General features: G+C 60.3%; 3 protein-coding genes across 13 annotated transcripts in view; 2 read left to right on the top strand and 1 right to left on the bottom strand.

Annotated features, from left to right (window-relative positions):
* Positions 1-15,247, top strand: part of NBEAL2 (neurobeachin like 2) — a 29,786-nt gene extending 14,539 nt beyond the window's left edge. For 6 of the 10 annotated variants that reach the window (XM_053219498.1, XM_053219502.1, XM_053219500.1 and 3 more), the window contains 42 exons: positions 202-803; positions 882-1,014; positions 1,106-1,225; positions 1,443-1,764; positions 1,980-2,062; positions 2,169-2,261; positions 2,471-2,645; positions 2,767-2,900; positions 3,262-3,421; positions 3,625-3,727; positions 3,892-4,045; positions 4,157-4,315; positions 4,465-4,624; positions 4,811-4,896; positions 5,073-5,585; positions 6,240-6,418; positions 6,514-6,673; positions 6,906-7,043; positions 7,135-7,500; positions 7,589-7,738; positions 7,876-8,033; positions 8,189-8,313; positions 8,403-8,538; positions 8,978-9,138; positions 9,238-9,554; positions 9,660-9,755; positions 10,113-10,237; positions 10,324-10,464; positions 10,645-10,775; positions 10,875-10,984; positions 11,085-11,202; positions 11,304-11,401; positions 11,929-12,045; positions 12,685-12,774; positions 12,859-12,968; positions 13,120-13,292; positions 13,392-13,486; positions 13,691-13,807; positions 13,906-14,064; positions 14,141-14,289; positions 14,536-14,671; positions 14,756-15,247. In XM_053219498.1, the coding sequence (XP_053075473.1) occupies positions 202-803; positions 882-1,014; positions 1,106-1,225; positions 1,443-1,764; positions 1,980-2,062; positions 2,169-2,261; positions 2,471-2,645; positions 2,767-2,900; positions 3,262-3,421; positions 3,625-3,727; positions 3,892-4,045; positions 4,157-4,315; positions 4,465-4,624; positions 4,811-4,896; positions 5,073-5,585; positions 6,240-6,418; positions 6,514-6,673; positions 6,906-7,043; positions 7,135-7,500; positions 7,589-7,738; positions 7,876-8,033; positions 8,189-8,313; positions 8,403-8,538; positions 8,978-9,138; positions 9,238-9,554; positions 9,660-9,755; positions 10,113-10,237; positions 10,324-10,464; positions 10,645-10,775; positions 10,875-10,984; positions 11,085-11,202; positions 11,304-11,401; positions 11,929-12,045; positions 12,685-12,774; positions 12,859-12,968; positions 13,120-13,292; positions 13,392-13,486; positions 13,691-13,807; positions 13,906-14,064; positions 14,141-14,289; positions 14,536-14,671; positions 14,756-14,857 (6,954 nt within the window). In that variant the 3' untranslated portion in view covers positions 14,858-15,247. Of the gene's footprint in view, positions 1-201; positions 804-881; positions 1,015-1,105; positions 1,226-1,442; positions 1,765-1,979; positions 2,063-2,168; positions 2,262-2,470; positions 2,646-2,766; positions 2,901-3,261; positions 3,422-3,624; positions 3,728-3,891; positions 4,046-4,156; positions 4,316-4,464; positions 4,625-4,810; positions 4,897-5,072; positions 5,586-6,239; positions 6,419-6,513; positions 6,674-6,905; positions 7,044-7,134; positions 7,501-7,588; positions 7,739-7,875; positions 8,034-8,188; positions 8,314-8,402; positions 8,539-8,977; positions 9,139-9,237; positions 9,555-9,659; positions 9,756-10,112; positions 10,238-10,323; positions 10,465-10,644; positions 10,776-10,874; positions 10,985-11,084; positions 11,203-11,303; positions 11,402-11,928; positions 12,046-12,684; positions 12,775-12,858; positions 12,969-13,119; positions 13,293-13,391; positions 13,487-13,690; positions 13,808-13,905; positions 14,065-14,140; positions 14,290-14,456; positions 14,672-14,755 lie in introns of those variants that run through there. The other 4 variants (XM_053219501.1, XM_053219507.1, XM_053219505.1 and 1 more) reach the window with 4 other exon arrangements.
* Positions 15,248-15,391: 144 nt separating this feature from the next.
* LOC106969034 (death domain-containing membrane protein NRADD-like) lies at positions 15,392-18,820 on the top strand. Of its 2 annotated transcripts, XM_027038560.2 has the most exons (5): positions 15,392-15,700; positions 16,953-17,093; positions 17,768-17,951; positions 18,063-18,205; positions 18,304-18,817. In XM_027038560.2, exons 2-5 carry the CDS (start codon positions 17,003-17,005, stop codon positions 18,621-18,623), a joined length of 738 nt encoding a protein of 245 aa, XP_026894361.1. In that variant the 5' UTR covers positions 15,392-15,700; positions 16,953-17,002; the 3' UTR covers positions 18,624-18,817. The 2 variants fall into 2 exon arrangements, with proteins under 2 accessions (XP_026894361.1, XP_053075497.1); XM_053219522.1 differs by lacking the exons at positions 15,392-15,700; positions 16,953-17,093 and having other exon boundaries at positions 17,100-17,951; positions 18,304-18,820.
* Positions 18,821-21,390: 2,570 nt separating this feature from the next.
* Positions 21,391-23,959, bottom strand: part of SETD2 (SET domain containing 2, histone lysine methyltransferase) — a 98,072-nt gene continuing 95,503 nt past the window's right edge. The window contains exons 19-20 of the mRNA XM_027038561.2: positions 22,569-22,670; positions 21,391-22,225 (exon numbers count right to left, since the gene is read on the bottom strand). Coding sequence (XP_026894362.2) covers positions 22,064-22,225; positions 22,569-22,670 — 264 coding nt within the window. The 3' untranslated portion in view covers positions 21,391-22,063. The remainder of the gene's footprint in view (positions 22,226-22,568; positions 22,671-23,959) is intronic.

The following is a 23,959-nucleotide window of genomic DNA, read 5'->3' as shown; positions in this document are numbered from 1 at the left end:
AGGCTCGGGAATTAACGGTGCTCGTCCTGAACTTCCCTGAACTTTCCTGAACCTGAGATCTGCCCGTGAACAAGATGGGGTAGCACGTGTTGCTTTCCCATGCCGAAGGCAAATCCACTGAGGCCAGGGAGTCCCACTGTTGGCAGGGTGGCCCGTCCCATGCCAGTTGCCCAGGAACTATGCTGTTCTCTCTTCCCATAGGCTGTGGAGGGGGACCACAGCGTATGTCCACCGCCACCGATCCTGAACGAGCAGCCCGTGCTGATGCTGATGCAGTGGCTGCCGGCCCTGCCCACGGCGGAGCTGCGGCTCTTCCTCGCGCAACGCCTTTGGTGGCTCTGCGACAGCTGCCCCGCCAGCCGCTCCACGTGTGTGCAGGCGGGTCTGGTGGGCTACCTGCTGGAGACGCTCAGCACGGGGGTCGCCCTGGGGGTCCGCTGCCAGGAGCAGCTGTTGGCGCTGCTGCAGGCATTGGGCCGTGTGTCTCTGCGGCCCTTGGAGCTTCGTTGCCTGCTGCGCCCCCTGCCAGGGCTGGACTCGGGGCCGGGCGGAGCGGAGGCTGGGAATGCCCGACACGCCGGTGCCATCATTCGTGCATTGTCAGGCATGGCCCGGCACCGGGGCCCTGCACGAGCCCTGCACTACTTTGACCTCACGCCCAGCATGGCCGGTATTATGGTACCCCCCGTGCAGCGATGGCCAGGACCCGGCTTCACCTTCCATGCCTGGCTCTGTCTGCACCCCACGGCTGCAGCACCTGCCCCGGCCCCCTCACGGCCACTCCAGCGGAAGCAGCTGTATAGGTGGGTAACTTCCAGGGACCGGGGTGCAGGGCCAGGGTGAGGAGAGCAGCAGGCATAACTGGCTTGGCCTCCCCCCAGCTTCTTCACCAGCAGCGGCTCAGGGTTTGAGGCCTTCTTCACGGCAGCTGGGACACTGGTGGTGGCCGTGTGCACCCGGAAGGAGTACTTGACCATGAGCTTGCCTGAAGTGTCCTTTGCCGACTCTGCCTGGGTGAGCCTCTACCCTCGTGTGGTCCAGGGGGAGTGGGTGGAGGAGGCCCCCAGTGCCAGCCCTTGGCTTGATGTTGTGGCTTCTGTTCTAGCACTGCGTAGCCATTGTCCATATGCCTGGGCGCCGGCCCTTCAGCCAGAACCTGGTCCATGTCTACAAAGACGGCCATCTGGTCAAGATAGCACCCCTCCGCTGCCCCTCTCTCAGTGAGGTGTGCCAAGCAGGGTTTGGGGAGGCCTTGGGTAGCGGGAGTGTCTTGGATAGGGTGAAGCCTGCAGCCCCTGTGTTCCCCACCCCCACCCCACATAGACCTCAGACTTCAGCCTCTGGGGTCTGTGCAGCCTTGGGGGTCACTGTGAGGAACCGCATGCAGGTGGAGCCCCAGGCTCTGCTGTGACCTGACCACTCCCCCAACCCTGGCCCCGCAGCCTTTCTCCTCCTGCTGTATCGGCTCCGCTGGGCACCGCACAACGACCACCACCACGGGGCTGCCTCCGCCACCAGTCCCCGCTGCCCTGGCTCACGCTCACCCCTCCCTGTCCCGCTCCCAGTCGGTCCCGGCTACCGCAGGGCTTGGCTGGGGGTCGGGGCTGGTGGCCCCCCTGCAGGAGGGCAGCATCAGCTCCACCCTTGCAGGCACACAGGACACTCGGTGGGGCAGCCCCACGTCTCTGGAGGGTGAGCTGGGAGCCGTGGTCATCTTCCACGAAGCCCTGCAGGCAGCGGCCCTGCGGGCCCTGAGCACCTTGGGTATGTATCACCTGCCACGCACCGGCCCAGCCCCACCCCAGACACGGCTGGTTGGGGCTCATGAAGTGCCCTGGCCAGAAACTAGGGGTCCAGGAGGGGAGGGAGAAGGTGTCCCTAGGCATACATGTCCTCTGATCGGACAGAGAAGAGGCGGGCTCTGGATGGGGTTTGGCCAGAGGCCCAGCCAGGCCTGAAACCCCCTGCCCACCCCCCAGGGCCCAATGAGATGGCACCCTTCAAGCCCGAGGGGGAACTACACGAGCTCAGCACCAAGCTGCTCCTCCATTACTCACCTCAGGTACTGGGTGGGAGGCAACTGGCTCGCCCCTGCCGCCGTCCCCCCGTGGCTCCCACACTCTGTGTGCCGCCTCCTCTCTCAACTGACCCTTGCCGCCTGCCTGCAGGCCTGTAAGAACAACATCTGCCTGGACCTGTCTCCTGGCCACAGGCTGGATGGCCGCCTGACAGGCCACAGGGTGGAGACCTGGGACGTGAAGGTGTGTGTGCCCATGTGGGCAGTGTGTGCAGGGAGTGTAAACACAGGCACGTGTGTGTGTGTGCAGGGTGGGCTGGGAGGTCTCTGGGAGACAAGCTGTAGAGAACAAAACTCCCCTGGACCCAGGTTCCCAGACTGGAAGGTCTGCTGGGGTGGAACGGGGCAGGAAGCAACAGGCAGCTGCCCTCACACGGCCAGCACTTCCCCTAGGACGTGGTGACTTGCGTGGGAGGCATGGCTGCCCTGCTGCCCCTGCTGGAGCGAGTGGCCTCACAGCCCCAAGAGGCCGAGGCGGGTCCAGCCGAGACACATGACCTCGTGGGGCCCGAACTGACCTCTGGCCACAACACCCAGGGCCTGCTTCTCCCACTGGGCAAGTCCTCCGGTAAGCGGCCCTGGTGCCTAGGTTGGGGTGGCGAGGAAATCTTGCCATGACAAGGAGGCCAGAGTGCTTGACCGCTGGCAGGCCCTTGACACACATCTGTCCCCTTCCTGGTGGCGGGTAGAAGAGCGCATGGAGAGGAATGCAGTGGCCGCCTTTCTGCTGATGCTGCGGAACTTCCTGCAGGGCCACATGGTGAACCAGGAGAGCCTGGTGCAGTGCCAGGGGCCTGCCATCATCGGGGCCCTGCTGCGCAAGGTGGGGCAGGCGGGGAGGGGGCTGCCCTGTCTGACCAAGTGGACGGGGTGGGGGGACTAGGAAGGGGAAGCTGAGTCTGTTGAGGAGAGCCTCCTGGGAAAGGTGGTGGCGTCTGAGTGGGGCCTTGCCAGGCGTGGCAGGATTTGGCTGATGGTCTGGTGGAAGCGTCAGCACCTGCTGGGGCTGGAGACCTGCATAGCAGGCTGGGGGCCTTGCGCCTCAGGCAGCGGGGAGCCAGCAAAGGGTTCCGAGTAGGCAGGATGCTCGTGTCCATCTGCCTGTGCAGGGCAGGGTGGGTACCGGGAGGCTCAGTAGCACGCAGCCAGGGCCTGCCACCTCACCCTGGCTCCTTCCACCCCAGGTCCCCAGCTGGGCCATGGACATGAATGTGCTCATGTCTGCCCAGCTGCTGATGGAGCAGGTGGCAGCGGAGGGCAGTGGGCCCCTCCTGTACTTGCTCTACCAGCATTTGCTCTTCAACTTCCACCTGTGGAGCCCCAGTGACTTTGCCGTGCGCCTGGGTAGGTGTGGGGCCTTGGATGAGGGACGCCACCGGGCAGGGTGGGGGTAGAGGTTCTGAGAAGCTCTAGCCCCGCTTCGGGTGACTTGAGGGGACCTGTCTTCCCCCGGGGCATGTGAGGGGAACATGGCCCTGTCCTGGAGGGATAGCTGAAGGGGCTCAGCTCAGCCTGGTGGCCTGAGGCCTCTGGTGATGCCCGCTCAGGCCACATCCAGTACATGTCTAGCATCATCCGGGAGCACAGACAGAAGCTGCGGAAGAAGTATGGGGTTCAGTTCATCCTGGATGCGCTGCGCACCCATTACAGGTGAGGCTGCGGGGCTGACACAGCTGCCTCTGGCCTTGCGGATGGGGTCGACCCTCCCCCCCACCCCCTCCAGCTCACCTGCCCACTGCCCTCCCTGTTCTCTCCCCTCCACTGCCCTGCCTTCTCCTGGCCCTGGGTGGCTGCGCTTGCCGGGACCGGCCCAGCCCACAGCGGGAGCACCCCCTAGCGGCTGACGACGTGCGCACAGTGCAGACCTCACTCCTCGGCCTGGTGCGGGAGTTCCTGGTCCGGAGCTCCGCCACTGATCACTTGCAGGTCACGCTGAGCTTTCTGGCGGCTACAGGCGATGATGGCCAGGTAGGCTGGAGGCTGTTGAGGGTGAGACTTAGGTGCGGGGTGGAGTGTGGACCGTGTTGTGGGGAGCGGCCGGCCCAGAATGAGGCTTTGTGTCACTTGCTGTGTCCCCAGGTGGCGGGTGCTCTGGACCTGCTGCTGGCACTGCTGCAGGGCTCACCAGCACAGGAGGCTCTGGCTGTCTTCCTGTTGGAGCAGGGGAACCTTGAGGTTTTGCTGGCACTGCTGGTGCAGCCAAGGTCACTGCCCCTGCTGCCCGACCGAGTCTGCAAGGTACACCCAGCCCACCCCCCTAGCATCCATTTGACATGGCCCCTGCCTGAGGGCCAGGGAGGTGTGACTTCCCCTCCTCCAGTAACTCCTTCCCCAGTGATAACAAACCCCTTGTGACGCTTAACTGCCCCCCCCAACCCCGGCCCCAGATCCTGCGCAGATTGCAGCAGAACGAGCGCTTACCTGAACGGAGTCGCCAGCGGCTCCGGCTGCGAGAATACGGTCTCCAGGGTCTCATCGCCTGCCTGCCGGAGGGGGCTGCTTCGCCCCAGCTCTGCCAGGGCCTCTACAAGCTATTCCTGGGGGCAGGTATATATCTCAGTTGGGGCCAAGAGGCAGGCCAGGCGGAAGGGTGTGATGGATTCAGGAAACAGGGCAGGTGGACATAGGAAAGGTGTTGGTACAGGGGTCAAGGCTGGGCCAGCAGGGCTGGGGTCAATCCCTCAGAGCCTTCCTGGGGTCAGTCCCTCAGAGTCTCTCTGGCCATCTTCCCAGATTGCCTGAACCTCTCAGATCTGTTGGCTGTGGTGCAGCTGTCCCTCCAGGCTGACCTCGGCGTCCGCCTGGACGTTTGTCGCCAGGTAAGTATGGGAAGTAAAAGCTTGCGGAAGAGGGGGCTTCTACCCTGGGGGCTTCGCTTTACCTTCCTGTGAGGAGCGCTCTCTGGAGGCCTCCCCCCTGCGAAGGCCCTAGGACGGGAGTCTGGGGGGGCAGACTGCTGGATGAGTCTCTCACTTGTTGTGCCCTGGCCCGGCAGCTTTTCCACCTCATCCATGGACAGCCAGACGTAGTGCAGCTGCTGGCCCGGCAGGCCGGCTGGCAGGACGTGCTGACCCGGCTGTACGTCCTGGAGGCTGCCACAGCTGGCAGTCCCCTGCCCTTTCCCCCAGAGACACCCACATCCCCAGAACCAGCCTTATGCAAGCCACCCACCGAATCACCTGAGTCTTCAGATGTCTTCCTGCCCTCGGAAACCCCCAGCCCCGACCCTGACAGCTTTTACCACGCTCTCTCTCCATTTTGTACACCCTTTGACCTGGGCCTGGAACGGGCCAGCGTGGGTTCGTGCAACAATGCGGGCAGTGGCAGTGGCAGTGGGACTCTTACTCCGGCCAGCCAGCCTGGCACACCTTCCCCACTGGATGGGCCCCGGCCCTTCCCTGTGGCCCATGGCCGCCATAGCTCTAGTCTCTCCAACGTGCTGGAGGACGGCAGCCTCCCAGAACCCGCCATCAGTGGGGATGATACCTCAAATACCAGTAATCCACAGGTGAGGCGGGTCTGCTCTCTGCCACTGCGGCACTCTAAGGGACACCTCTGGGACACAGGGCAGGCAGTATAGACTTTCCAGAGGTGGGGTCTTGTCTGACATCAGGGCTATAGGTGCTGGTCAGCCCTGGTGCTGCGGCCTCATTGCTGTCATCTGCAGTTGTGTTCCCGGGGTAGGGGGTCCTAGAACGGGACAGACGATGCTGAGCCAGAGTGGAGGCACCAGCCAGGCTTTGGAAAGTCCTCAAGAGAGCCTGTAGGGCAGACACTTCACAGGGCCTGTGGGCATTATAGTTCTAAGGAATCTGCCTTGTGTTTCCAGGTTTGGGCATGGGTCTCTGCTTATTCTATGGCATTCCTCCAGAGAATTCCAGTATGGTTCTTGGGCCTGAGATTGCTGTGGGGCAATTTGTGAGCCAGCTCATCTGTTCTTAGGAGTCCTTGAAACCCCAGGATTCTGTCTAGAATATTCAGGTAGTGGCTAAGGCCCCTGCGCCATTCTTCCAGGCCCCAGGGTGTCTGCTGGCTGAATGCTCTGCCTCCAGCTGTCCCTACTAGTGGTCGGCAAGGCAAGGGGTGCTCAGCAGGGATAGTGTAGGAGCCAGCGCCTCCCTCCCACCCCCGCCCACACCCCCACATCCTTTTGTGCCCACAGCAAACCCCTGAGGAGGAGTTGTGCAACCTGCTCACCAACGTGCTGTTCTCGGTGGCGTGGCGGGGCGTGGAAGGCAGCGATGAGGCCGCCTGGCGGGAGCGTGGCCAGGTCTTCTCGGTGCTCACCCAGCTGGGCGCCTCAGCCACGCTGGTGCGCCCGCCAGACTGCATCAAGCGCAGGTGAGGAGACAGCTTGGCAGGGCGAGGGGCCTCTGGGACGCCTGAGGGGAAGGAAGACAGCCAGGCGGACACCTGAGTCCCTTGCCCACCCCCAGCCTCCTGGAGATGATGCTGGAGTCAGCCCTGACCGACATCAAAGAGGCCCCTGCTGGGGTCCTGGCCAGCCTCACCCAGCAGGCGCTTTGGCTGCTGCGCCTGCTGCAGGACTTCCTGTGCGCCGAGGGTCATGGTAATCAGGAGCTGTGGAGTGAGAAGGTGCGACAGCTCAGGGGCCTGTGAGGGCCACATGAGTCCGCGTGTTCACAGGAGCCTGCAGGCATCTGGCGTGGGAGGTGGGCGAGTGCACATGTGCACTCACGGGTGCGTCAGAATGGTGTCTGTGTGTGCAAACCCTACCTGGCCCCCAGACTTAAGCCCTACCTTGCTCCCTCCCGGTGGGCTTCTGGCCTCCTCTGGTGGCGGCTGCCTGGAATGTGTTGGGCTGTAGCTCTTTGAAGGCGTGTGCAACCTGCTGGATCGCATGGGAGCCTGGCCACACCTGGCCAATGGCACAGCAGATCTGCGAGAGATGGCACAGATTGGCCTGCGCCTGGTGCTTGGCTACATCCTGCTGGAGGACCCGCAGGTGAGCACGGGGTGGGTTGGGGTCTGGCAGCGGCAGGCGTAGGGAACCCGGGGTGTGCCTGGACGCCACCCACACCTGCTGCCGCCCACAGCTGCACGCCCAGGCCTATGTGAAGCTGCACTCGCTCCTGCAGACAGCGGTGCCCATGCGGCGCGAGGAGGCCTGCTACGTGCTCTCCAAGCTGGAGTCGGCGCTGGCTCGGGCGCTCAACACGCCCACCTCAGAAACGCCCACCGAGGAAAGGGAGCCCTCAGCTGCAGCTGCAGCTGCCGCAGGCACAGAACGCTGCTCGTGGCTGGTGCCACTGGTGCGCACGCTGCTGGACCGTGCCTATGGGCCGCTGGGGCTCCAGTGGGGGCTGCCTTCCCTGCCGCCCACCAACGGCAGCCCCACCTTCTTCGAGGACTTTCAGGCCTTTTGTGCCACACCTGAATGGCGCCACTTCATCGACAAGCAGGTATTTGGAGGTGGGGGCCAGGGAAGAGAAATGGGGGGCTGGGAACCCACGTAGAGCACTGGTGTCCTCTCCCTGCCCAATCCTTCAGGTGCAGCCCACCATGTCACAGTTCGAAATGGACACCTACGCGAAGAGCCACGACCTCATGTCGGGCTTCTGGAATGCCTGCTACGACACGCTCATGAGTAGTGGACAGCGGCGCCAGAGGGAGCGGGCACATAGTCGTCGGGCTTTCCAGGTGTGCAGCCCGGGGCGGGGGTGGGGAGCTGCTCCACTCCTGTGCCCAGAGGATAGCTGGTGGGACAGCGTGAAGAAACCTGACGGGACAGGAAGCCGCCGGCGGGACTGACCCATTCCTCCACCCCCACTCCCCAGGAGCTGGTGCTGGAACCAGCACAGAGACGGGCACGCCTGGAAGGGCTGCGTTACGCGGCGGCACTGAAGCAGCAGGCAGCGCAGCACTCCACGGCTCTGCTCCACTGGGGGGCGCTGTGGCGTCAGCTCTCCAGCCCCTGTGGGGCCTGGGCCCTTAGGTGGGCGGGGCTCGGGTGGAGGCCGGGAGGGGCGGGGCGGGGCTCCGGGAAGGACCTGGACAGCGAGACTGCGTTTGGGGTGAGGCCTGGGAGGAATAGGGACTTCTACAGACTTCTGTGCGCACCCATGACCACCATCCGGGACGTATCTGCAGGGACCCACCGCTTCCCCGCTGGAAGTTGTCCAGTGCCGAGACATACTCGCGCATGCGTCTGAAGCTAGTGCCCAACCATCACTTCAACCCTCATTTGGAAGCTAGCGCCCTGCGGGACAACTTGGGTGAGAGAGGGTGTCCTGAGCTGGATCTGCTCAACCTCAAAAGCCCTGCCCCGCCCAGCTCTTGCTGAGCACCCTTGGGCCTGTTGCAGGTGAGGCCCCCCTGACACCTACCGAGGAGGCCTCGCTACCTCTAGCGGTCACCAAGGAGGCCAAAGTCAGCACGCTGCCAGAGGAGCTTCCGGAAGACCAGCTCGGCGAAGATGAGCTGGCCGCGCTGGAGACCGCGTGAGTGGGGCTTGGAGAGAGCTGACCAGGAGTGGGGGTAGGGGTCTGTGCCAGGACTAAACACCCCGAACGGGCTGTCCAAAATCAGGTGGGGGGTTGGGGAGAGCTGTCTAGAAGAATCGAGAGTGACTCTTTCGTAACTAGACACCCCCGGGCAGGACTGAGACACACAAACCAGACCAGCATGGGGGCCCCCAGAACAGGGGGAGCCAGGGGTGGGAGTTGGTGTCATGGCCAGACATTTAGGGGCTCTGGTTTGGGGTGGGGACTGGGGTCAGTGGGCACTGGACCCGGGACAGTTCCTCCCTCTCCTCTGGGAAGCATGAGAGTACGTTCCTCATGACGTGGCAGCACTTGGAGAGTCTGGTCCTTGGGCTTATTCGGAAGGGGGGGGGGGTGGTCCTAGAGCCTTGAGCCTGAACCAGGTGCTGGCCCCCAGGATGCAGGCAGCAGAACTGGACGAGCAGCATGAGAAGCTGGTGCTGTCAGCGGAGTGCCAGCTGGTCACAGTGGTGGCTGTAATCCCAGGGCTGCTGGAGATCACCACGCAGCACGTGTACTTCTACGATGGCAGCGCAGAGCGTGTGGAAACTGAGGAGGGTGTGTCCTATTGGAGCTGGTTAGAAGGGCGTCAGGGGATGGCTTGCCTCTGGCGGGGCAAGGGTGAGTGACTCCTGCCCCTGATGTCTGTCTGCACAGGCATCGGCCACGACTTCCGGCGCCCACTCGCCCAGCTGCGTGAAGTCCACCTGCGGCGTTTCAACCTGCGCCGCTCAGCCCTTGAGCTCTTCTTCATCGATCAGGCCAACTACTTCCTCAACTTCCCGTGCAAGGTGGGCGGGACCACAGCCTCATCTCCTTGGCAGGCCCCCAGGCCCCAACCCTGCCTCATCCCACCCCACACCCAGGTACGGAATCAGGTGTACTCGTGGCTCCAGCGCCTGCGCCCCCCAGCCCAAGGCTACCTAAGCAGCCGCTCCCCCCAGGAGATGCTGCGTGCCTCTGGCCTCACCCAGGTGAGAGGCTTCAAGTGTGGGGGGCGGGCAAGGTCAGAGCCCTGCGGTTGGGAGGAGAGCCGGACAGCCCAGCTGGCTCACCTCTTGCCTGCCCCTGCCCCCCAGAAATGGGTACAGCGTGAGATATCCAACTTCGAATACTTGATGCAACTCAACACCATTGCAGGGCGGACCTACAACGACCTGTCTCAGTACCCTGTGGTGAGGGTCCACTCCTTACCTCCACCCCTACCCCTCTGGTCTGCCAGCCCTGGTTTGCCCCAGTGTAGGTGCTGTGGGGGCGGGGCGGGGGGTGGGGTGCCGCCTGACAGCTGGCTTCTGTTCCCTGCCCCTCCTCCCGACATACCCACACCCACTCTCCACCCTCCCCCGCTGGCCTCTCTTCTCCCTGAAGGGAATCCTGTTTATGGACTGTCTGTCCTGCTTCCCTGGGGTCCCTCTAAGTGGTGTGCCCCTACCTGGGGGCTCTGCCCATCTTCCTGAGGGTGAGGGTGGGGCAGGCTGGGCAGATAGGCCATCAGGACCCTCATGCAGCTCCTTCCCTGGGTGGGCGGCCAGTTCCCCTGGGTCCTGCAGGACTACGTGTCCCCAACTTTGGACCTCAGCAACCCGGCCGTCTTCCGGGACCTGTCCAAGCCCATCGGTGTGGTGAACCCCAAGCATGCCCAGCTCGTGAGGGAGAAGTGAGCGTGTGGGCAAGACCGGGCTTGGGGGCTGGGATGGGCCAGGGCAGGGCTTCTGCTGACTCTCCCGCTACCCTCGGCTGCAGGTACGAGAGCTTCGAGGACCCTGCGGGCACCATCGACAAGTTCCACTACGGCACCCACTATTCCAATGCGGCGGGCGTGATGCACTACCTCATCCGCGTGGAACCCTTCACCTCCCTGCACGTCCAGCTGCAGAGTGGCCGGTGCGGCCCGGGGGGTGGCCGGCAGGTGGTAGGGGTGAGGGTGGCTTGCTGCAGAAGGGGGGAAGAGGCAGGTCCTCCAGGTATCCTGGGCCCTTCGGCTCCCTTCCTTTCCCCAGCTTCACGCTCGCCCTCCCTGTCCCCACCCTCCCCACCTCACTTTGGCCTGTGCCCCTCCCCCAGCTTTGACTGCTCCGACCGGCAGTTCCACTCAGTGGCGGCAGCCTGGCAGGCCCGCCTGGAGAGCCCCGCCGACGTGAAGGAGCTCATCCCAGAGTTCTTCTACTTCCCCGACTTCCTGGAGAACCAGAACGGTAAGAGCTGGTGCGGGGCCGGGAGGCCTGGGCACGGAGCACGCAGGCTGGGGGTGGCCAGGGAGCAGGTGACCGTGAGACAGCTGACCTCCCTGCCAGGCTTCGACCTGGGCTGCCTCCAGCTGACCAACGAGAAGGTGGGCGATGTGGTGCTGCCGCCATGGGCCAGCTCTCCTGAGGACTTCATCCAGCAGCACCGCCAGGCTCTGGTGAGGAGAGGAACACAGGCGGACAGCCAGGGTTGAGGGTCAGGGGTGGGGGTGGGGGGTCAGCCGTCCCTGGACTGACTGGCCCCATCCCCGCCCCCAGGAGTCGGAGTATGTGTCTGCCCACCTGCACGAGTGGATTGACCTCATCTTTGGCTACAAGCAGCGGGGACCGGCCGCGGAGGAGGCCCTCAATGTCTTCTATTACTGCACCTATGAGGGTGGGCATGCGCTGGACTCAAGTGGGGGCTGGGGCACAGGAGAGGAGGGCTGAGGGCAGAGGGCAGAGAGGGAGCCCTGACTGCTCTGCCTACCTACCCAGGGGCTGTGGACCTGGACCACGTGGCGGATGAGCGGGAACGGAAGGCTCTGGAGGGCATTATCAGTAATTTTGGGCAGACTCCCTGTCAGCTGCTAAAGGTAAGGCCAGCTTGGAGATTAATGGTCAGATATGGGGTGCCTGGGTGGCTCAGTCAGTTAAGCGTCCGACTTCGGCTCTCATGGTTCATGAGTTCGAGTCCCATGTCTGGCTCTGCACTGGCAGTGCGGAACCAGCCTGGAATTCTCTCTCTCTCTCTCTCTCTGCCCCTCTTTCACTTGAACACGTGCACACAATGTTTCTCTCATTCTCTCTCTCAAACTAAATAAATAAACTTAAAAAAAAAAAAAAAAAAAAGAGGGGCGCCTGGGTGGCTCAGTCGGTTAAGCATCCGAGTTCAGCTCAGGTCGTGATCTCATGGTTCGTGAGTTCAAGTCTCACATCAGGCTCTGTGCTTAAGGCTTGGAGCCTGGAGCCTGTTCAGGCTGTTCTGTGTCCCCCTCTCTCTCTACCCCTCCCCTGCTCATGGTCTGTCTCTCTCAAAAATAAATAAACATTAAAAAAAAAAAAAAAAAGATAATGGTCAAGGATGCTCATGCCATGGTACTGACCAGCCACTTGTCCACAGGAGCCACATCCAGCTCGGCTATCAGCCGAGGAAGCAGCCCAACGCCTTGCACGTCTGGACACTAACTCACCTAGCATATTCCAGCACCTGGACCAGCTCAAGGCCTTCTTTGCGGAGGTGAGGGGAGGCAGGGCTTCATCTTCCTACTCTGTGAAATGGGTTTAACTCCACTGTCCTTACAAACTTCTTGGGGCAGATGGAAAACCTACATCAAGACCACTGGTGTCAGACACCTTTGGAAAAGAGGTAACAGGAAAGGAATGTGGGAGTGGGAGTGGGGCACCTTCTCTGCCAAGGCCTGGACAAGGTGTTGACTCGCCTAACCGTCTCTGAAAACCTTAGGGAGACCAGAAGTAAGGGTCTTGGCCTTGGATGTTTCTTTCCTCACCTTCATGCTTACATCAGAATGCCTCCCGGCCCGACGTTTTTAGTTTATCCTCTCCTGCTGCCAGCAGGCTTGGGAATATGAAGTAACAGTAACAGGATCGGAGGACCAAGGTTGAGACCAAGCTTGAGATTCTGAAGGACCATCCTTGTCCGTCCCTGCATCTCACTTACTTTCTGAGATGCCCTCCTGAAAGCCCACTGATCTCTCTTTGACTGTTTCTCAGAGGGACCTCTGCCTCTATGATGCCTAGTCTGTGGCCACTGGGGGTTGAGAGGAGAGGAAAGAATGGCAGCCCAGGCTGTAGGTACGGGAGTGGGGCACCCGGCTGACCACGCAAGCATAGCTAGCCTGGTACTCTTACTCTGTAGGTCATCAGTGATGGCGTGCCCCTGGTACTGGCCCTGGTTCCCCACCGGCAGTCCCACTCCTTCATCATCCAGGGCTCCTCAGACCTGTTGGTAAGTGCACCAGGCAGAGCCCATCTTAGCTGCACCCCTCACTGACTCCGCCCCACACCCACCTCTGCCCCCTCTTGCCCACAGGTGACCGTGAGTGCCAGTGGGCTGCTGGGCACCCACAGCTGGTTGCCCTACGACCGTAACATAAACAACTACTTCAGCTTCAGCAAAGACCCCACCATAGGCCACCCCAAGTAGGACACAGGGATGTGGGCAGGGGTGGGCTCTAAATACCCTGTCCCCTGACTCGTCTTCCCACCCAGCCAGAGCGTGGGCCGGTGGCGGGGTCTGAGGGCCTGGGTCTTCTTGGCCTGGCCTCACCTGTCATCCCCCTCACTGGGTCAGGATGCAGCGACTGCTGAGTGGCCCGTGGGTGCCAGGCAGTGGTGTGAGTGGGCAAGCCCTGGCAGTGACCCCCGACGGAAAGCTGCTGTTCAGTGGTGGCCACTGGGATGGCAGTCTGCGAGTGACCTCACTATCCCGGGGCAAGCTGTTGAAGCAACTCAACCGCCACCTTGGTATGGGCAGCCTTGGAGGTGGGGTGGTGCGGGTGGGGGTAGCTGGCCAGGGGGGGTGTGACTACTCTGTTCCATTCGTACCCTCCCCTCCCCATGCAGATGTAGTGACCTGCCTTGCATTGGACACCTGCGGCATCTACCTCATCTCAGGCTCCCGGGATACCACGTGCATGGTGTGGCGGCTCCTGCAGGAGGTATGCTGGGTGGGCAGCCCCGTGGGGCCCCCGTAAGTCCAGACCTGCCCTTCTCTCTGCTACCGTGAGCAAGGCTGGGGCTCCACGACCCTCCAGCTCTCTGGCTTTGGACGAGGCCATCACTTTCCTGAGCCTTAGCCTTCTCACTCAGGGGCCAGGGTAGTGAGATGTCCCCAGTTCTGAGCCAGCCCTGGCTCCCTACAGGGCGGTCTCTCGGTGGGACTGGCATCAAAGCCCGTGCAGGTCCTCTACGGGCATGAGGCTGCAGTGAGCTGTGTGGCCATCAGCACTGAACTCGACATGGCTGTGTCTGGATCTGAGGTGCGTGTGCGCCTGTGCCCAGGGGAGGCCAAGTTTGCTAGGCAATGCCCCTGGAGATTAGAGACCCCTGCCCAGCACCCTAAGCTGCCTTCCTGCAGGATGGAACTGTGATCATCCACACTGTACGCCGCGGCCAATTTGTGGCAGCACTACAGCCCCCAGGGGCCACGTTACCCGGACCTGTGTCCCACCTGGTGCTGGGGTCAGAGGGCCAGATTGTGGTACAGAGCTCGGCGTGGGAACGTGTCGGGGCTCAGGTATGGAAAAGGGGTGCTCAGACAAGAAAGGGGTAGTTGGTGTTCTGTCCTTGCTGACACCTCTTGCTTCTTCCAGGTCACCTACTCCTTGCACCTGTACTCAGTGAATGGGAAGTTGCGGGTTTCGCTGCCCCTGGTAGAGCAGCCCACAGCCCTGGCAGTGACAGAGGACTTTGTTCTGCTGGGCACAGCACAGTGTGCCCTGCACATCCTCCACCTGAACAAGTGAGTGCCACTGTTTATGAGTTCACGGGTCCTCAGGGTGGTAGTCACTGTAAGAAGACACCCAAGAGGTGCTATCCCCCAGCCCACCCCCACCCCTCTCTGGTGTGCACCCACAGCCCCTTACCTGTCTGTGGGCACATTCTTCATGGCTGTCTCCTGTCCCACAGTGGGCAGAGAAGGTACCTGGGAGAATGAAGAGACACAAAGCTAACTTGCACTTGAGAGCATATCCCTCCCTCCCTGCAGACTGCTCCCAGCTGCGCCTCCTCTACCCATGAAGGTGCCCATCCGAAGTGTGGCTGTGACCAAGGAGCGCAGCCATGTGCTCGTGGGCCTGGAGGACGGCAAGCTTATCGTGGTGGGCGCGGGGCAGCCCTCTGAGGTGAGGATAAGGGCAGGGCGGGCCTCGATCGGGGTGGGGGGCCGACAGTCCTGGCCCACTTCTCCCCGATCTTACTTCCCCCAGGCGCGCAGCAGCCAGTTCGCGCGGAAGCTGTGGCGGTCCTCCAGGCGCATCTCCCAGGTGTCCTCAGGGGAGACAGAGTACAACCCTGGAGACGCGCGCTGACAGCCGTCACGCAGGCTCCTCCCCCGGCGGGCCCCGCCCTTGGAGGCCCCGCCCAGGAGTCGGCGGGAACCCGGAGGAGGAGGAGACCAAGAGGCTGCGGCCGGGGGGTCGGCCCGGCTCCGGGGGTGGGCGGGACCCCACCCCCGCCCAGCTCAGGGATTGGTGGGCGATTCACTCCAGGAAGTCCCGCCCCTCGCCGGCAGAGGGGCCGTCCGGAGCCTGGCACTGGCCTCAGCGGCAACACAGCACTTTTTTGCACAGTGTGGGGCGGGAGCCCAGGCTCCCCAGCCCCCCGTCCCGGCAGAGCACGGGGACCGGACTGTGGCCTTAATCTCTAAAGGCGGCCCCTCGCTCTCCCGGTCTCGGCAATAAACCTGGCCTGGTTTTGTAGCTGCTTCGCCTCCGAGTATGCATGCGCGCGGCGTCTCCGCCTGCCTAGGCCACCGTCCGGGCCTCGTGTCCCCCTGGCCCGTAAGCCCACCAGGGCGACTCGTTCCCTCCGCTTGGCCTCCGTTTCTCCAGCCGCGCCGTTCCGGTCCCTGTGGGCCTCAGCCACCTTTTCTCCCCTGCGGATGGCTCCCAGCTCTCAGCGCGCTCCCGCAACACCTCCGCACGTGTGCGCGTCCCTGCGCGGGGCGGGGCTAAGGGCGGCCACGCCCCGCGCGCCCCCGCGCTCGGGCCTAGGCGGCTCCTCCGCGGGACCGCCCGCCTCGCGCCGGAGCTGGCCTCCCCAGGGTCTCCACGCAGCCGTCCTGGCTAGCCCATGGTAGCCTGGCAGCGCGGAGCTCCGAGCCCCGCCAGACCGAGTGGATCCCGGGAGCCTCCGAGGGACGGCCGCTCCAGGTCAGGAGAGGGGAGGGGACAGAGCCCCGGTCTCCCTGGACCGGTAGAACCGAGGGCTGCTTTTCTGTTCCCCCACCTCGAGGCCCGTGATCCTGCGGATGTCGCCCGTCGTCCGTGTGGGCATGTACGGGCGTATTTTGTGGTCTGGAGATGCGCGCGCGCACGTGTGTGTGTGTGTGTGTGTGTGTGTGTGTGTGTGGAGGTGGGGATTAGGGAGAAGAAGCTCCAGCCCCGCAGCAGCGCGGGCAGGGGGGGGGGGGGGGGTCGGGCAGACACGGGCCTGGCTGTGGCTAGGCGCTCTAGTCACGGGCCCACCTGCCAACCAGGATCCGGGAAGGGCCCCTTATATGGTAAGCGACCCAGTTGTACAAGCCCCACATGTGGCAAGGGCCACCGCCGTCTCTATCCCAGACCCACTTGCACACTGGGTGGGGAAGTGAGTTTGGAGACAAGGCCGGATGTGGTGGTGGATGTCGGGGAGTTAGAGGGCCTTCCCCCAGGTTTCTTGTCCGTGCCTTCCGGACAACATCCCTCCTCAGCCCAGAGGAGGCTTCTCTTACCCAGACCTTAGGAAGCGGGTCCCAGCAGGATCCGCCCCGTGGTCTACATGGGTCCTGGGACTGAGTAGTCCTGGCTTTGAGGTTTCTAGCCTCAAAGGCCTCTCAATTCCCAGATGAGCAAGGACAAGGGGGCCTCTGAGCCCATATACTCTGCCCTTGCTGAACCCACCAAGGAACCTTCCTGTCCAGTTTCTGAGCAGGAAGTGAGGGCTAAATACCGATCCTGGAGAAGTGGGGCCACAGTCGCTCCAGGGAGCCCTGTTTTAGAGACTTAGGGTGTGGGGTTCCCAGGCTCATGCTGAGAAGTCTGGGGGAGATTCCCACCAAGTAGGCCTCTGGTCTGGCTCTGGCTGAAGTGGGGATGGGAGTTGCTCGTCCTCCAGTACCATCCCTGGACTCAGACCAGGGGGGTTGCTAAGGTCTTTGAGATAGGGAAGTTTCCAGCCTGCTCTCCTCCATCCTGAGCTGCCGGCTCCTCTAGCTTTGGCCAGTGGGGGCTTAGCTCTGTCAGCCCCACCCCCATCTGACACCAGCGGAAACTGGTCCAGGTTGGTAAGTGGGGAAGTGGAGGGGGCGGTGGTAACCAGCCCTGGGGTGAATCAGGATGCAGTGAGCCAAGAGAGGGGGACAGAGTCTACCAGGGGACTCCTGACATCAGGCCTGAGGAATTTCTCCCGTCTCGCTACACATAGCCCCTTTTGGACTCCGAGAAGTGTCCCAGCTCCTTTGCCTGAGTGTTGGAATGACACTCCAACATCTTCTCCAAGAGATGCAGTCCATGGGAGCACTGCTAGCCAGCAGAGCCATGCTTCACAACTCCAGCCACAGGGAAGGTAAGCTCCACGTGGGTAGGTAACTGTCAATCGAAGTTTGGGGGCACTGGGTAGGCGGGTAGGTCACACACAAGTCCAGTTACAAGTTCTGGAGTCCCTGTATCTTGTGCCTTGCCTGCACCGGATTGTGGAAATAACTGGCGTCCAGGCAGAAGTGAGCAGTAGCATTTACTTGCCTTCCAGCTCAGCTTTATTTTGTACAAATCTACAAGGTCTCGTGTGCAGAAAAGCCCCCGTCGGGACCACCATGAATCCATTTGCTCTCCCGGACTTGGTGGGAGAGACAGGACACACAGTCTAATGCCCCAGTAGACAGAGGAAGTAGAACAGGAGCCAGGAAAGGGAGAGACTGGAAGAGATCAAGGAGGTCTTCCCCAAGTAGGCGGTGCGGTACCTGCCAGTGTGTCAGATGGAGAGGGTACAACCACAAGAGCAGACGTCTGGAAACCTAGGAGAAGGGTACACCTGGGAAGGGCTAGGTGTCCAAGAGTGGCGAGCAGAGGGGAGGCTGCGAGAGATGGCCAACCAGCTCCTGATGCCATGCTATGAGTTTTTGACTCTACGTAGTAGGGATTGTCGTTTCAAACCTTTGGGGCAGCAAAGTCTAAGTGAGGCTACCAGGGATCCTAGCCTTGATTCCTTGCCCTTGATCCTGTTTGTCCTTTCCTCTACAGATAAGACCTGGAGGGTACAGGGCAGGGACAGGGAAGAGGTATGGGGAGGGGGAGCCCTGGCCCCCAATACCTCCTCCCCATTCCCTCCTGAGCCTCCAGGGGCCTCAGGCAGCATTATCCCTGTCTACTGTGCCCTCCTGGCCACTGTGGTCCTCGGTCTGCTCGCCTACGTGGCCTTCAAGTGGTAAGTAGTCTGGGCACTGCCCTGTGGCACACCCTCCCCAGCTGGACTCCCAGCTAGCTCCCTCTCAGTGAAGGCTGGAACAGGTTGGCGGGTCCCCCCTGCTCCCCACAGCTGGCGCTCCCATAAACAAAGACAGCAGTTGGCCAAAGCTCGGACTGCAGAGCTGGGGACCTTCGACAGGGACCAGAGGCACGGAGACAGCATTGTTTTCCTGGACAATCCTAGCGGTCAGGAGCCCTGCGCCCCGAGTCAGGGTGAGCCCCCTTTCCCAATCTACAGACTTTCACACCTGGCTGTGCCGTAGCACCCGGCCCACCTGACCCTGTTGTGCCCCTCACGTCTCCCACCCTAGGGCCACATCCTGAGCTTGGCTGCCGCCTCTACCTTCACCTCCCTCAGCAGCAGCAGGAGGAAGTGGAGCGGCTTCTGGAAGTCTCAGACGAACCTGACAAGGGCTGGCAGGGTCTGGCGGGCCGCCTGGGCTACCAGACTGATGCTGTGGAGGTCATGGCCCAGGACCAGGTGCCAGCCTACACCCTGCTGAGGGACTGGGCTGTCAAAGAAGGCAGCGGTGCCACTCTCGGGGTGCTAGAGGACGCCCTGGCTGCCATGGGCCGCGAAGACGTGGTCCGGGTTCTGCGCCCCCCAGCTGAGGGCTGCTCTGTGGTGTGAGCGGTGCCGGCACAGCCCGGCCGCTCAGGGAATCTGCTTCGGTGCTTTTCCTTTCTTGGGCTTCCTGGCACTGGTGGCCTTAGCCTGCCTTGCTCTGGGGGAACAGAGAAGATCCGGCCACCACTCAGCTCCCCTTGTCCGGCCTTCCTCCAGGACGGGGACCAGGATGTGGGGGGGTCAGCAGTGAGGGGTGGTCCTGCCCTCCTCCCTGCCCCACCTCCCTGCCCCACCTCCCTGCCCCACCTCCCCTCACTTAGCCTCAACTGGTTTTTCTATTTTTGTATCTCGTATTAAAGGCAACTTTGGACTACTGTGCCGCCTCTGACTCCTTGGGCCTGAGAGACGGTTGGGTTGCTAGGAGGCAGAGGCCCAGAAAGAGAAGAGGGTCCGCGGGAGGTGGGAGGAGCATGTGAGGTGCAGGCAGCATGCTCCTGTAGAAGATGCGAGCACTCTGGAGGCACAGGCTGGAGTTCACATCTGCACCTTGCCATTCGCTGGCTGTGCGTGTCAGGGAGCGATTTTTACCTTTCTAAACTTGAGCTTTCTTAGCTGGAGAACAATACATAGAATGGCACATTTGGTAGTCCCCCCCCCCTCCCCCCCACCGCCCCTAGACTCTCAAACTGGCACTGAGGGGCCTGGGGTTTGAGACCATTTTGTGACTTCTGCTGTGACTGGCATCAAGAGGAGACTGGAGGCAGACTGGCCCTGGGAAGCCAGCTACCGAGGGCCTCAGGTCACTGCTAGTTGAGAAAAAGGAAGAAAGGTCTCCTCGTAAGACCCATGCTCCAGGCTCCGGAGGGAGTTCCTAACATGCTTCCATGGCTGCTTCCGTGATTTCCACACAAGCCAAGGGCAAGCAGGTCATCCCGCCCACCTGAGGGGCAGTTGAGAGCAGGGCAGCTGCAGCCAAACCGCCTGCACCCCATGCATCCCCTCCCACCCTGAAAGGAGGAGTGGGCAGGCTGGTACCGGCCTTTGGAAGGGTTTCCTATGACGGATAGGCCCTGCTCAGGAAGGAGTAGGGGCCACCATCCTGACATCCATGAGGCTCAGGGCACGTAACCAACACAGCCACCCGAATTCAGGAGTCGTGGGATTCCGTGGTGGCCTAGGGAGGCCTTGGGGAGATCCTGTCCTCTGGCTGACAGAGGTGACTGGGGCTGGCTGCTTAAAATAAGGAAGGGGAGGTTTATAGCCACCTCCAGCCTAAAACGACCCCTGGGCAATAACCCAGGAGGGAAAGCAGGAAAGGCCCAGCATCCAGTCCGCTAAAGTGAGACCGGTGCACTCGACCTCGCAGCTACTTGGGCAGGGAGTCGCCCACCCACAGGGCTCTCAAGGATTGGACTGGCGATGAATGTGGAAGCCTGTGCTGAGGGGCACCGAACAGCTTCTGCATTAGCTGGTGCCCCTTCTCACAACCGAGGGGATTGGAGTCTGAAGTGTCAAGAGGTGTGTGGAAGGGGAAAGATTTTGGGAACACTAAACAGGGAGCTAAGATAACAGAATTCCTCTTCAAAGGTGTCCTGTCTGAAACTCTACAGCTCCCTGGTCACCACCCTTTAATGGGAGGCCACCTAAATTTCCTTAGAAAATCTGAAACCTGGAGCCTCGGGTCGAACCATGAATTTGACTTGGTTGCATGCGAGCAGCAGCAGCAGACAGGGCCGCTCCCCTGCACCACGAGCCCACCCAAGAGAGAAACGCTCCCTTTTAATGTGCATGTTAACTGAAACATTCTGAATAACTCTCAGATGTTAAGAGGGCTGAATCAGAGTCCATCCATTCGATATAATATGTGCTTTAAACAGTTTTGAAGGCTGCAGTAGTAGCATGGGAAAACACTTTGTCTATATTGTTAAATAGTGGGTCTAATGATTAGGACTTTAAATGGGGGTTTTTCGCCTTCATTAACAATGAGGATCTGAGGAACCGAATTTTCCTCATCCAAACAGCACCAACTCCCGTCCTCAGGGTCGTTAAGGATCGAATGGGCACGACCTGAGCACGAAAAATGCCCAGCATAACCCGTGTAACCCGCAGCAGGTGAGTGCACACTGAGTCCACACTGATCCACTTGGCCCAACCGAGACTTAGCAGGCAACAGCCCCTTCCCCAGGGGCGTTGCTGCAGGAAGCAAAAGAGCCCTGGTGAGGAAGAGATGGGACCAGTCTCTTTGTAAAGATAGCCCCAGATGGCCTGAAGCCTTCGGCTCTCCTCACAACGCTGACAACTGGTGCATCAAAGGGTGGCGGGAGGGGGTTTGCCACTGAGCCCTGCATCCTCCAGGAGCTGCCCACTCTCACAACCCGTGCACTGTACCCCGTAGTGTCCAAACCCAGTGTCAGGATGCATGGTGGGGGAGGTCAGGGAACCCAAACATCAAAAGAGCGTCCCAGTGAGCTTGGGGAACTCAAGTTCTGGAGGGAAAAGGGCCAATGCCCCTCCTCAGCCAGGAAGTATAAAGGGGAATTCTCATGCCCTTCTCCAGACTGACTTATTTAAAACTGAAGTAAAGAAGCCCAGAGGCCCACCTCCTTGCTCTGGAATACATGTTAAAGCTGATTCCACCCTGTATACAGGCACAAGATCCCAGGGCCAAAAGTGTCAGTCACAGTGAGACCTGTTGGGGACAAGGCCTGTGATGAACTCCAAGTTCAAGGATTAACTTTGGACTTCACACACCTATGGTAACCGTCGCTCCTTTCTCCAGTGACACCACCATATAGAGACATGCTTGACTAGCTTTTAGGGAACACACGTGTCAAGTTCTTTAATTGATTTTATTTTTTACATAAAAAGTTCAGTAAAAATTGGATAAAGTAAAGTGATTTTAAGCAGTAAATCAATCTTATCAACATAGCACAAGGCTGGCCAAAACCACAAGGCAGCCTGCTTTGGAATATTTACATGATAACAAATTAAACCTTGCAGGAGAACTTAAACTGTCCTTACAAAGTCTTCCTGTGATCTAGCACGTAGAGGCTAAAAGCAAAACGAAAAACAAACAAAACCAGGAAAAAACAAATTATTTTCAATATATTCACATATACATTAAAATATAATACAGATCATCAGGGTGAGGGGTCGTGGGTGGGGACGCGCATGGGTCTGTGCGCTGACAGCACCGCCAAGGAGGAGACCCAGGTTTGGGAGTGGGGCTAGGCCTGGCCAGGATCTTAGCAGGGTCCTTCCCTAAGCCCTTGCCTCTGATGGGCCTCCAGCCACACCCCAACGGCTAGTGATCAGGGATCACTTGTTGTAGATGGAGCTCATTTTCCTGGTTTTCAGTTGAAAACCTGTGGGTCTGAATTCCCCAGGGCGACACGTCACCGGTAGCATAGCCCTGACAGAGGGGTGGGGCGGTGGGCCCGCAGGATTTCTCCGAGTCTGTCCTACCTGCTCGCCTGTCCTCCCACCCTGGCCCCACCAGTCAGTCACTCTAATTCAGTGTCCTCTTTGGGTTTGTAAACAGCCCCAAACTTCTGCATGTACTTCTTAATATACTCCTTGGTTTTGTGTTTCACATTCTCATTGCACTCCAGGTCCTCAGGGTTCTTACAGTACTTCAGCTCCTTATTCATAACGCCGTGAGTCAGCTGTCCAGGACACAGGAAGAGAGACCACAGTGGAAATGATTTTAGCGGGGGAGGACCAGCCTGGTGCCTCAGGGCCCTTCTCACCAAGACTGAGGTTGAATCAAGAGACAGGCTGGGGCAGGCTGGTGCTGGGGTCAGCAGAAAGGGGAAGCTCAGCTCTGTAAGTCTGTTAGAAAACACCAACCCTATCCTCAAGTAGGGTGCCCTCTCTTCCCAGACCTTCCCTCTCTCTTCCTGGGTCCCCAGCCCAGGCTTCTGGCAAAGAAAAGCCACTTTCTGTGGTGAAAGGTACACGGTTTTCCCAGAACACTGCCAGACCACAAGCAGAGGGGAGAGGGGATACCTTGCGAGCTAGGTGTTTGAAGTCTTCAGTTGTGGTGATTCTTCCCACTTTGCAGTCAGGTTTCCGGTAAGGGTTCAGGCACTGGACGATGAACTGGGACATCTGCAGGCAGGAGAAAATGCACACACTGCTCAAAGTCCAGAGAGGGCAAGGGCCTGTGCTGGGGAAATAATCAGACAGCCAATCCTTCCCTTCTCACCACTCAGGCTGGCTGGTTTAGACAGAAGGATGCTACTCTGCCGGGGAGGGGCGGGGGGAGGTGGCAAAAGAGAAGATGACCCTAGGTTGGGCCCGGGAAGGAAAGTGCTTCCTGGGGTAGAGGGAGCAAGCCTGACTTTGAGCAGGAGGGGGAGAGCCAGGGCAGGACTCCTCTGCTGCATCTCATGGTAGCCCCAGGTTTCAGCTAATAAATCTCAGGTGCTTGGCACAGAGTGGAACTGAGTTCTCTGAGCCCTGGAGGCATAGCAGAGAGAGTGTGCAAGTGCTACCAGCAGGAGGCTCAGCAACCCCAGAAACACAGGCATTTTGTTATAGAAGGTCACTTAGATTCTGTGTGAACTTCTTTTAACTTTTTTTGTTTTAACTAGGCTCCACGCCCAATGTGGGGCTTGAACTCAGGATCCTGAGATTAAGGGTCACAAGCTCTGAGTCAGGCGCCCCAGCGTCACACTTCATCTGATTCCTACAACACAACGTGAAGCACATGGAAGTGCGTGTGGTGTGACAGCTGCTGGGAGAGGACCCAGGGTAGGACCCTCTTCAACACACAACTCCAGTGTCCTCCCGAGCTGTAGCGTCTGTCCTACCCAGTGGCTCTCAAAAGAGACCCTGGCACAGGACCTCCAAAAGTATCTGTGGTGCTAAGATCCCAGGGTACAGAGGAAGCAAAGAGGTCAATGACAGCCATTTGGTCAGGAGGCACCCTGGACAGGGTCTACCCATCCCTGAAACTCAGGGAAGCTTCAGATGTTCAAAGAATAAGGCTATATCACGAGGCAGGCACTAAACAAAGCTGCTGGTGGGCTGGGCCAAAACACCAATAATTTCACTCAGGGACAGCGAGAAACTAAGTTTTATCCCTGGAAAGGGCTTTTATTCAACGTGTTTCTACGGCATTCTGGCCTCCATACTCTCTCGCTTCAATCACTTCCCCAAGTATAGCCAGGGAATTCCTTCTTCCCAGCTTCAAGTCGGCAGTGGGGCCCTGTGACTCCCAGACACACAGACCCTGTATGAAGAAGCACGAGACTGTTCAGTCTCATCTTCCAACACCCCTCACATACCCTGTGCAAAACCCTCAGACTACTTAAAATCCCTTGGGAGGGACGAGGCTTTCTTTTACTCCTGTACATTCTACAGCCTGAAGTTCTATCCCTCCTGATCCACCCGGT

This window comes from Acinonyx jubatus, chromosome A2, assembly GCF_027475565.1.
Source record: "Acinonyx jubatus isolate Ajub_Pintada_27869175 chromosome A2, VMU_Ajub_asm_v1.0, whole genome shotgun sequence".
Lineage (NCBI taxonomy): Eukaryota > Metazoa > Chordata > Mammalia > Carnivora > Felidae > Acinonyx > Acinonyx jubatus.
Note: the sequence above shows the minus strand (reverse complement) of the source record. Positions and strands in the feature narration are given on the sequence as shown.